This window comes from Crocodylus porosus, unplaced genomic scaffold (assembly GCF_001723895.1).
Source record: "Crocodylus porosus isolate Cpor-Errol unplaced genomic scaffold, CroPor_comp1, whole genome shotgun sequence".
NCBI classification, from domain to species: Eukaryota; Metazoa; Chordata; order Crocodylia; family Crocodylidae; genus Crocodylus; species Crocodylus porosus.
In genome coordinates this window covers 63,699,909-63,712,544 of record NW_017728909.1, presented here as the reverse complement: position 1 = coordinate 63,712,544, position 12,636 = coordinate 63,699,909, and the positions used below count along the sequence as shown (strand labels likewise).

General features: G+C 38.5%; 1 protein-coding gene across 1 annotated transcript in view; it reads right to left on the bottom strand.

Moving 5' to 3' along the window:
• RHOBTB3 (Rho related BTB domain containing 3) overlaps positions 1-12,636 on the bottom strand; it is a 55,260-nt gene that overhangs the window by 22,364 nt on the left and 20,260 nt on the right. Inside the window, exons 6-7 of the mRNA XM_019532399.1 lie at positions 10,977-11,342; positions 359-471 (exon numbers count right to left, since the gene is read on the bottom strand). Of these exons, the coding sequence (XP_019387944.1) occupies positions 359-471; positions 10,977-11,342 (479 nt within the window). The remainder of the gene's footprint in view (positions 1-358; positions 472-10,976; positions 11,343-12,636) is intronic.

Sequence of the window (12,636 nt, the reverse complement as noted above, 5' to 3'; positions counted from 1 at the left end):
TCCTTATTGAACTTAAATGAGATTTCTTTTGGTCCAATCCTCCAATTTGTCAAAGTCTCTTGGAATTCTAACCCTCCCTTCCCATGAAACCAAAGTTTTCCCTATTGCTATTACATCCCTATGACTATTACATGTGGAGCACATAATTGTTAGTACTATCAAAAATTTGAACTGTCTCTATAATTTCATATGTATTTATAGCAAATAAAAACATACCATTGATTAGAGAATACAAAAATAGGTAAAACAAAATCCTTCTGGAACAACAAGAAGACAAATCACCAATGTCAAGTTATTTTCCTGAGCCCCACTATATCTAATGCTATAATGATTACAAAGGAAAAAAAATGCAATTCACCCGTCCTGGAGTTTTCAGAATACATTTAACTTTCTCAAGCACCTGCTCAACTTCTCCAGGGTCCTTTAATTTCTTTTTTATCTCTTCTTCCAACAGTTCCCATTGGAAAGCACCTAGATAAAACCAAAAAATACTTTATAGTATGGAATAGTGCTCTTATTATCATGTATAAATGAACATACTAAGGCTTTTGCAGACAGATAAAAGATAATGTCTGTGCCCAACAGCAGGTTTTATAAAAATTATTCTTTCAGCATTCTTGTTTGCTAGATTTTTTTCAGCAAGTTTCTGCCTGAAAACATGCAAGAAACAATTCTCAATTGTCAAACTTGTATGCTGAGGTTTATTTTTAGTGGAAATCTACAAGGTCAGAAGAACATACCTTGGTTCAGATTTGCAAAGCTATATGAGATTTAGACACGTAAATTTCATGGGGAAATATGATTAAATTCCTTAGCTTTGAAAATTATCAGTACTTAAATATACCCAAGGTCATGTATGTTTTCTCTCAGAAACGGTTGTGAAAACAGGCCCTTAAGCTTAGGTATTTAAGTGTATTCAGTTCTTGTAATATACCAGGTCTTTAATATAGCAGTTATTTATCCTTTTTAATTCTTCTATACTACTGAAGCATAGAGGATCAGCCATTTAAAGGAACTTATGCATTAAGCCAAAAGTTGGGGAAAAACCCACCTCCTTCAAAAATGAGTTACTAAGATATTCCTTATCAGTATTTTTCTTGATGTTTTAGGTCACCCGTACATTCTCTATAGGCTAGTGGTGGCTTGCAAAGAGGTGGCTGATTGATCGCACAGTACTGTCTCCCCTTTTTTTCTTATTTCTAACAACTATATTGCATTAGAAGGCACTAAAAACATATCAAAGTGTTTAATACCATTTTAATACCAAACAATGTCTGTACTTGTAATAAAAGTGTTGCTTGTTGGTCACTTGAAGGGAAGTAGTCTATACAGCAGTGAAAAGGAGACAACTTTTGTATTAAGATTTGGTCAACACTACGGAGAAGTATGAAAACTGCAGAACTAATCTAGCTGAAGTTTCAGAATGCTAAAACACTCAGATAAGCAAGTAACTAAAAATATAAAAAAGGAAGTTGTTTTTTGCTGTCCTATTCCCTCTCACCTAATAGCCAATGCTAAAAAGAAAGTTACATTTTCTTCTACAGGTTTCTGAATTATTGCCATCTGCTGTGAAAGGTATTTGTGCTTCATAGACCTGCCTTTAAAAACAAGTTTATTCTTTTGATTCTGCATTAAAAGTCAAAACTTGTTTTTGATACTTCAATTAGCTACCAGGGAAATAACAGTGTATTACAAATATTTATCAAAATTTCCTGCAGGATCAAGTAGAAGAAGGATGGAAAGAATGACATTTCTGCAAAGCAAATATGTTGTAAGTATAAAAGAGGTCAGGTTAAAATAAATCACAGATCAAATGTTTCTTAGTGAAAATGTGATAGTTAAAGGTCAATAAAATAGGTTAAAGTATCTATTTGTTCATTTATCTTTAATCAAAATTTAGAGAGTAACACTTCAAAATATTAAATGCCCATAATTTTCCTATATAATCCCTGTTAATCTGAGAGAAAAAATCCTTTCCATTGACAGCAGAATGTAAAATTAGTCATTTTACAGATACCCTATTTTCAGAAAGTGAATTATGTGATTCTACTTAGCTTACTGGTATTAACCTCCTAGGAATAATACTGATTTAGTAAGAAAAGGAGTCCAATTAGTATCTAATTATGTGAGCAGGTGTTTTACTAGGTAGGTTTTCCCACTTGCCAGATAGGGAAAAAGCACAACAGGATTAGAGTCCAAAAAATGACAAAAATTAGCACCCTATTACACCTTCAAGGGATATGCCTTCTGTACCTCTCCATGGTCATAATCATGTATGCTAATTTTTCTGGGGAAACTAAGCTTTTAGTACTTTTTACTCTTTTAAGCCCTGCAGAGCCACTTTTGTGGGAAACTGAGCTAGATTTCCTCAGGTTTACATATCAGAAAAGAATATCTTAAATGCAGACCTGAATCCCAGCAAGCAGCTGCACAGTGATGAAGTTCCCACACTGGCATTCACCCGATTGTGGAACAAGCTTAAATTCCAATTGCCAAGTATTCGTTATTGTTGATGCTAAAGCCAACAAGCACTCTGCTTGTGACATAAGTGCAAAGCTGAGTGTGCAAGGCTGGCAGTTAGGAAACACATCTTTGAACACTCTGAACAAATCAGATTTCATCTGGATGTCACTGAGAAACATGAAACCTCATAATGCCACTTTTACTGAAGCCCATGTCTTAGAAGGACACAAAGAAAAGTTTTAAGATTTAAATGGCTGGCAGCTCTGTTGTGGAAAATCAGTTGGGGAAAGGAAGCAAAACACCATGTAGTCCAAAGCCATGCAACTAGACAGATTAGTATTACTCTCTTTGGACGTGTCTACATAAATCGCCATGCAGTGACATTGCTATGGTGCTATGCTTTAGTACTTCCTTTTGGAAGCACAGTATAACCTCATAAGTCTGGCTTGCTTGGCACTGAGCACCTGCCGGACATTTGAAAACGCTGGATTTTTGAAACCCGAGTGGTGGCTGGTCACAGAGCAGCAGTGGGGAAGGAGGGAGGAGTGGGGAGGAGGGAAGTGGCAGCCAGTCCTGGAACAGCAGCTACATGCAGAATGGCAGTGCAGGGTGCTAGATGGTGGCGGCTGTCACTGTGTGCAAGCTTCCCCCTGTGTGTCCAGGGAGGGAGCGGGGGAGAGCAGCGGCTGGTCCCAGAGCAGTGCCGGGTTTTTGAGATCCGGATTTATGAGGTTATACTGCACTAAAGCACAGAGCAATATGGGTGGTTATTACGCCATCTGCACGGCACATGGTTAGATTTTGCTGCTACGTTGCCATGGTGGCATGCTATAACTGGGGAACGTGCTGCTGTGGCAATGTAGCTGGCAATCTCCTGTAGACCCATGTTGCCATAAGGTAACATGTAGACGCACCCTTCGTTCTGCTGCATTAATGGGCCTGAAAGGAGCGTGCCTATTTATAAATTTAAATGGAAACTTAAATGATATACAAATTGAAAAGGATTAAAATAAAACTTAACACCATCTGAAGTCTTCACTGTTACCAAGAAAGGTAGATCAAAATATAAAGCCTTATCTCCCAAAAGACAGATATCCCCAATACGGCTTTCCCACACTGAATGAAAGAAACCTTTCAGGATTCTAAAAGAACAGAGGCTTTTGTGTGTTGTTTGGTTTATGACAAAATTAACTGTCAGAAAATTTCCAAAGGGATGTGCCATCTTATAGTGGAGGTTCATGGGATATCAAGGGTCAACAGGGTTGCTGAATCAATCCCTTAGATATTCTCATTTACTAGTGGACTGAAATGCTTTCCATACTTTGGTAAAGTAACCAAAAACTAACTTTATTTAAAACCAAAAATCTAAATACCCACAAGAGTATACTAGAGAACAGGTTTTGATTGAGCCATCATATTTTAGTTTTTTAGTAACTAAATGCACAGAAAAGCATCGCCTTCCTTTCCTTTTTGTGTCCTTTGTCAAGGTGTTTAGCAGAATTCATGGATTTGTTGCAATCTGACAAGCCATACCATGAGCATTTCTGCTATGGCCTTGAACTTGCAATTTCTAGGTTGTCAACCCTGCTAGTGCCTGTGCCACCCTAGCTCCCCAATGTCACGCTGCTACTGCTGCGTGTGAGGACCAGATAAAGCTTTGGGACTTTTAGCGGGTGGTGGGGTTGTGCAAGTCTGGCTTACACGTGGTTGTAATTAACAAATTAACAAGGAGCAGGTGGGATGATGTGAGGGGAAAAAAAAAAAAAAAAAAAAAAATCTCGAAGAATTTTTTAATTCCTTATGGCTGCAGCCGTGGGTGACAGAAGATAGAAGCAAACAAGGTGAATACAATAAGCAGACATGCCCCGGTAAGTATAAACGGCATCCGGGGTTGCTAGATGCGGACAGGAGGCAGGAGCTAGATGATCAGTCTAGCGTCCCCTTTTTTACAACGGAGCGGGTAACAACAACCTCACTCTGATGCGGCTAGGGGCTCCCTTATATCGTTCCGATGACACATGCGATGACAAACTGACGAATGGTAAGTTTGCCCTATCACTGATTTTAAAAAGCGAGCGCTTTTCTTTCCCCTCCCTGGTCCCGCAGCAGGAGTCCCACCCCCGGGCCACCTTGTTGCCTCGCACACATCGTCACATTAAGGAGACACCCAATAAGCATTGCCTGGTAATTTGATGTTTGTTTCTCTGCATGAATTATAAAAGCCACCAGTATTCATGACTACAAAAACTTAACTGAAAAATTCTTAAGACTCTCACTTTCTTTTTTACCTATAATATTTATGACGTCATGTTGACTAGGAGGACATCTTTGAAAATCATTAGCTTGCTCATTCTGAACTCGCTAATCAAAATAAGTACCTTAATTATATTTACATGATTTTAAAGACAATTATTAGATTGAAAAAAGTTATATAAATATTTAAAATGTCAGACTAAGAATGCTAAAAGAGTGAAAATAAGTGTTTATAAAAGTTGAGGATATAGCTTCTTTCTTAAGATTAGTTTTTCATTACTGAATGGTTCCCAGTGTTAGCAAGGAGGAATTTTCTTTACAGGAAAAAAGCAAGAAAATAAGAATGGCAGTATATTCTGGGTTTATAAAAAAAAAAAATCATCTCTTCTGGAGGCCTGCTCTAGTCCTAATTGACTTTAGTGGGTACAGACTCCAGCCCAAAGTGTCACCAACTATTTTTACTTGGTAATCATGTATACTTGTATATAAGAGAATAGCAACTGAAATGCTTTAGGGCTGTTGGCTGCAGCTGTGTCAGTCTAAGGACTTAGGCAGACAAGGCTTCCGTTTTACCCAGGAGAACACACAATTCACCAGTAGAACCTCTCTATGCCTGAAGGGTGTTTGTGCCTGTAAGCTTACAAAGACCATTTTCTCCAACTATTTAGTTGGTCTAATAAATGATACCACATCTACCCAAAGAACCTTGTCTGCCTAGCAACCGGAATAACATTTTTGAAGAAATGAGAGGAAGAGCCTATGCTTGTATATTTTGTCTGTATAAGCTTCAAACACCACTAATTTGCTTATGTGAACATTCACAGCTAAAGTTGAAGGACATAATGTCTGAAGGAGTAAGGGAGATTCAAAGATTGCAGAAAACTTCACACTGTTATAATCCCTACACCATTAGGAACAAAGCCAAACCCTAGGGTAAGTCAGGATACTCTAATGCAGAGCCAAGCCCAAGAGGAAGAAACACAAGCCAGGAACTGATGCAGTACAGGATATCCTGAGTTTAACCTCTGTCTACCAGATGCCAGTAGCTAACACCCTATAGCAGTACTGATGGGTGTGGGCCTATGCCAACATTATAAACAGAATCTACTAATGCTAAAACAAAAAACAAACACATAGTACTTTATAATCTGGCCTTTTGTTCTTAATTCAATATATACCTTAAAAATGTTCTAAATAAAAAGACACAGCTCTCATGTGAACTGAATTCACATGTCACATTTAGGATTGGATTGAAAAAGGCCTTGATTAACTGGAGAAACAGCCTGAAATCAACTGAATGAAATTCAGTAAGGACAAGTGCAAAGAACTGCACTTGAGATGGAACAACTGCACGCACAAATACAGAATGGGGAAGAGCTGCCTAGGCTGCATTATAACCACCCTTCAGGAATTTGAAGTCTGAAGGTTTGCAGTACTGTTACAGTCAACATAGTCCAGGAAATGTGAGAATTTTGGGGGGGGATGATATTTTTATAGGACTAACTGGGTGCTGGTGCACATGTTCATTAATGTGCTTTTGCTACTGCAAACTAAGGTTAATACTTCTAATGTGAGGTACTAGATAAAGGTTCATTATGGTACTCTAATGTGCAGTAGTAAAAGCGAATGCTTTTTTAGTGACAACACACAGTAGCCTATTCTACTGTACATTAGCATATTTGGACATATTTTACATAACATTTTAATGCAAATTGGCTACTGCACAATAAAGCACACATGTAAATGTGCCCACTGTGCATCTTTTACTAGTCCAATAAAAGATACCATAAAAAAAAAGCTTGCTTCTCACATATTTCTTAGAGCACAGGGCTATAACACTCCAACCCTACTACAGGATCTCATAACAGTCTTCAAATACCTGAAGACTGCTATAAAGAGGAATTATAACCCTGAAAGGCTTATAAAGAGGATGGAAATAGACTATTTTTTGTGGCTACAGGAACAGGACAAGGGGCAATGGTCCCAAATTGTGGCAAGAGAAATTGAGGTTGAGTATTAGGAAGAACTTTTTCACTAGGAAGGTTGGAAATTATAGAAGCTTCATCCTCAGAAGATTTTAAGAGTGGTTTCGACCAACTCTTGGTTGACATGGTTTAGTTGGGAATGATCGTGCCTTGAGCATAGGGTTTGACTAGATCAGCTCTTGAGGTCCCTTCCAGACCTCTTTTTCTAGAGGTTCTAATTTCTAAACTAATTTGCATCTCTACAATCCCATTGAGACTGCAAGCTATAAGTTAGGGCAGAATTTGCTTCACATAAATATACACTACTTATCCAGCTTGGCAGATACTCATTAAGACAAAAGTAACACAGAACACCAGAATCAGCCAGTAAACTGTATTTAGTATTAGTTGCAACTAAACTATTGTGAACAGCCTTGTTCGGTGCTTGTCCACATGGTATTCTCTTTGATTTAAGCCAACATGATTTGTTCTTTACTTGAATATGTACTTTTCATAGGCACAAATGGAAATCGTGCACTCAACTGTTTTTAATGCTTTTTAAAGTCCCTCCTTATAGTTTCAATTATCCTTCAAATTAGCTAAATTCACAGCAACATCAGAGGCTTCAAAGTATGAGATTTCTTGTTCCCCATGCAGAATGTTTTCCTTCTGCATCCACTACATTAAAAAAAGCAAGCAGTAACAAACAGCAAGGTGCATTTTCATTAGGCAATCAGTATGCACACATTTCAGTTTCTGTATGCTAGAAATGTGTAACTGAGCCAAGAAAATTATTTATAAAACATTTTAAAATACAAGCAATACATCAATACAAATTAATAGATTGTAAAATAGATATTTAAATTAGAGAAAAGTTACTTACCATTAATTTTGTATACAGTGGATTTTTTTTATAAGGGGGAAAAAAAAGGTTCCAAAAGAAAAATTACCTGACACAAACAGAGTCTAAATGCATTTTTATTTTTGCATTTTTTTAAAACTACCTACCAACATTCACCTTCTCCCTTTCCTCCCCGTGCTACTTCTCCCTCCCTTTTTCCCCACCTCACAATCTCCCTTTCCCTTCATTTTCAGTTCCTCAATCCTCTGCCTGCTTCAGAGAATAATTCCATCACCAGCCCCGAGGTGCTGAACAACTGGGCATTTAAGAGGAAGTGCCATCATCAGCTGAATGGTTGAGAGACAGCGGCAGCGATTCACAGAGAAACAGCTTACTCAAGTGCTGCTTCTCCTATGAAGCCTTGCTCCAGCCAGCTAAGATTAGCTAAGATACACAGGACCAGAGTGGTTTCCCTCTAGAATGCCTGGTAAGGGTAAGCTCAGGGGATCAGGGCCAGTATTATCATCACCTTCTGAAATCCTGGAGCAGTGGAAGAGGAAAAGTCTAGAGTGAGGCAAAGAAGGGGTAAAGAGAAAGAAGGAGGAAAAGAATGAAGACTTTTCAAAAAAATTATTAAAGATATTCATAGTTATAGATTTCCTATCTGGATGTTACATAGTAAGTTTGTGTCTAGCATGATGACTTATTTGAAGATGACTTACACACACTATGTGTTTGGGGGGACATAATGACACAGGGTTATACCCCAAACCAGTAACGGCCACTCAAACCTTCATTTAAAATGATTAGAGAAGTAAAGAAGTAAGCTGGTGGGAACATACACAAAAATAGAGGAGCACAATAACTTGTCCGGTAGCAGCACCTTATCTGGAGTCTGATCAAGAGAATCTGACCCCTATGCCACCAAAATCAGAGATACTTCACAGTTCCTCAGGATTGCAGCACTGTTATTAGGAGCTCAACTCTCTCCCTTTTCCAATGTAAAAGTACAAGACAGACAAATTTTGGCATGAACTTTTTACCAAAAAAGAATTCATTTTATGAGTAATATGGTATACAAATCTGAAGGTGTTTATAGCCGGACAGTGTACAGCTTACATCCCATAACTTTACAGCAAACTGTTTACCAGTGCTTCACACTGATTTCTCAGGCGAGATTAGAATCAAACCTTGATGATGCTAAAATAGATTTCTTCTGTTCTTCTCCAAAGATTATGGACTACTGTTCCAGGAGAGCAGCCCTTTCACTATTTTAAACAATTATGACTCTGGAGATAAACTTAAATTCCTTCCATAGACATCTGTAACAATATATTTCTGCTTTTCTAATTACAATTAAAATGATGCATTACTTAAAAAGTTCTGCTAATTCTTACTACAAAGGTATGTTCATCGCATACATCTTAGTAGTAACTATATTAGTGGTAACATCAGATGTGCACAGGAACACAGGACTGGAAGGGATTTTCTAGGTCATCAAAGCCAGTCCCGTGTTATAGCAGGTACTTCATCATCTGTAATCCCCTTCATAAAACTTATCAAGCTCCATTTTAAGACAGATATTTAATCTGTACCAGCATGACCAGAAGGTTTGGAAAGCCTCACTGCCCTAATGGTTAAGAATCTTCCAATTTCCAGCCTAAATAAACAGCCAATTTTTAGCAATATCTTCTGCAAAAATTGTCTCTTAGCTCTTCTTTCTCCCAGGTGGTTACCTCTGATGTATTTATATATAGCAATAATATCCCTCTAGGCCTTTGTTTTTCTTAAAAAAAACAAGCAAGCTCTTCCAGTCTCCTCTCATGTGACAGGCTCTCCACTACTCTGGTCATCTTAGTAACCCTCTTCTGCATCTACTCCAGTCAGAATTCATCAAAAAAAAGGAAAGCAGGCTGGTCACTTGACAGCAGGGACCTGCAGAAGACGGGTAATAATCCCATAACCAAGGTAAAGGGTACACACTGGCTATTCCCTCCCCTTATTTCTTTAAAGAAAAAAAAAAAAAAAAAGTTTCACGTTCTAAGCCAAATCAAGTCCGAATCCATGAGTCAGTCCAGAACTGTAAGTGGCCTTACAACTGGCAAACGTCATCCGTGCCCCCCACACCAGGGGCTTCAGATATTTCCAAAGTCTTTTGGCAGCCATCCTACGTGCAGGCCCAAGCCCAAAGGCTTGGGGTTCAGATGCCCCTAAATTTTGCCTGCCCTCAGCCATATGGCTGCAGGAGCAAGCTAGGGAGGAGCTTCCAATTTCCATAAAGCGGGCTTTAAGCCCTAACACCTTGGCAGATACTAAACCATGCCAGTAAAACAGTTTACCCCGGGAACGCTTAAGGAAAACTGCCTTCTTGGACCCAGATCCATGACATTTCCCTGCTCTTTCCACTGCCTGTACTGATATTGTACGGCAAGGGTATCCAACTCAAATCAGGCCCCACAGGCCAGACTGGGCCCATAAACTGTCCCCACACTGGATCCAGTGTGTAGGGCTGGTATGATGCAGGCACTACATGCAGCATGCATGCCAGACAGAGTCCAAGTGCAGTATGTGCCCCAGACCGCACGAGACCAGCTGTACACACTATATGCAGCACACGAGGCTGGGGATGGCATGTGCTGCATGCAGCATATAGGGCAAATCTGAGTTCCCCAGACAGCACTGCCGGCCAGATGCTAGCAAGCCATGATTTTGACTCCCTGGCTATACTGGTATATCTTTTCAAACATGATCAATAGGGTCTTTGGGGATTAAAACAAAACAATGATCACACGACATAACATTTTTTAACATTGTTCAGGGCCTTTCACCTGAGGATCACTGACTGCTTTAAAAAAAAAAGGTAGAAAAATACTATTAGCACCATTTTAAACAGATAAAATTAAGATCAGGGTGAATATGGTTAATTGACTTGCAAAGGTCACACAATGAATCCATTGTTCTCATAAACCAGGTAATCCTGCTCCTCTCTTCACTATCAGGAAATGAGAGCCCCTCGCATTCTCACTCAGAGAACGTATATTCACATCACTATTTTTAGGACAGATAACATTACGTTTGACATTGCTGTTAGATCCGAAATTCTTTTACTGAAATACTGGCTTTTGCAGGGGTCGCTCGTATTCCATTCATTTTTACAACTTATTTATTCATAGAAACGTATCCTCTTATTGACTTTTGCAGGAAAAATACCTCACCTCACTTTAGAAGTCTTATTTCAAGGAAGTCAGTAACTGTCATTATTTTGCTAAGAGCAATACTTGTAACAAAATTTAAATTTCCATGTACAAACTGTTACTAATAATAGCAGATAGTCTGTTTTAACTAAATTGATTTAAACCCAACAGAAGCAGATTTTGATTAGATAATGTACCCACTCTATACAACAGTGCGCTTTTTAAAAGACATAAGCAGCTGCAACCATTCTGACAGGATACCTGAATAAATGAAGTGCAGAATGTCTGACAAACAAGAACAGAAGAAGGAGTCTTTAACAATGACTCTTACTGGTGGGTTGCATGGTGAGCCTCTGCTAGAAACTGGAAAAACAGCTTCATTGTTTACTGCAAAGAGAGTCTGCGCAGTCCTTATGACAGAGGAATCCTGAATATCAGCTGGACTCTTCACATTGAAAAGCAACATGAAGACATGGCTTACAGAGCATAAAATAATCTTGTGTGCTTCTCCTACATTCCTTAAGTCTTCTGAGCAAAATATCACATCCACACACTGGCAGCAGAACAGCAGGTTATGCAAGTCAGAGTCATAATGCGAGGCTTCACCTTTCAAGATTGGCATTTTTTCTAAAGAGAATATTAAAAATAATGATGAATGAGTTGTTTTATGACTCTACTTCCATATTAATTACAACACAAAAAAAAGCATCTTTATTTCTCAGAAACTAGATCAAATAAAGAATTAAGAAAATACTTGTATAACTTCAATAAAATGTTGTCTTAAAAATATACTCCATAATCAACTAATAGGACTGGATAGATCCAGTTTTATCCACCTTGAATGAGATTAGTAGAATATGTTAACAATGATATATATTAATAATAATTTAGTAAAGTAAGTTCTTCAATTTTAAAAGTCTTAAAAAAGGAATGCAAAGATTCATAGTGTATACACGATTGATCTCTGTCTGGGTTTCTCATATGTATTTACATTAAAAAAGAGACTTCCTGAAAACCATATAAACAAGTATTTGCTTTACCCATATTATCGTTTAGTAGAATTATCTTCCTATATACTTAGAGCTTTACCAGTTCAAATTCTTTGGATGCCTATTAGTGAAAGAGTCTCAATGTCATACACTCCGCCAGATTTGAGGGGGAAAATAGATCTAGAAAGACTTGAGGCCCTAGAGAGAGCTGGTTAGCTGCACAGTCTGATGTTATGGCTCCTTATAAACTAACAGATTCAGAAAGGCCTGAGCTTTTGTAAACTACAGCTTACTGCTTCAGAATTCATGAAGGAGGCTGTAGCCTATGAAAGCTCATGCCTTTAATAGTCTGCAAGTCACACAGCCCTGCCTTCTGATAAACATATAATGTATGTTTCAGTGCAAAATTACTGGATTTACTTACATAACATACACAGTTCTTTCCCAAAAAATAGCCCTCCAACATTGGAGTGCAGTCTTAAGAGGCTGACTTCTGGACTGGACTGGAAGCATGGAGACACTGGAATGGCTACCAGGAGCTGTGCCTCTTTTCTGGCAAGAACCTGCAGCAGAGGTGAAGTCCGCAGCCAAAAGCTGCTATCAATTCAGCAGCAGTGGTATGTATAGGATTAAAAAACTCTAGCTTTTGTCTGAGCAGCAGCTAGGGGAAGAAAAGTGGGCTGAAAAGCAGACATTGCCTCCGTTTCATAAACTCAGCTTTCGGCTACACTCTTGGAAAAATCTTTTATTCTTCATTCTGTCATCTCACAACAAGGTGCGTGTCTTATTTGGGGGCATAGGATACACAAGAAAATATAGGTATTGATGCTGCAACTACCCTGAATTAACTGAACTCCCTCACTCCCACCCATGCAACCAGTCTGACTTTTAGATGTAGCTCATTTCCAGTGTAAATACCCTGATTTTCATAT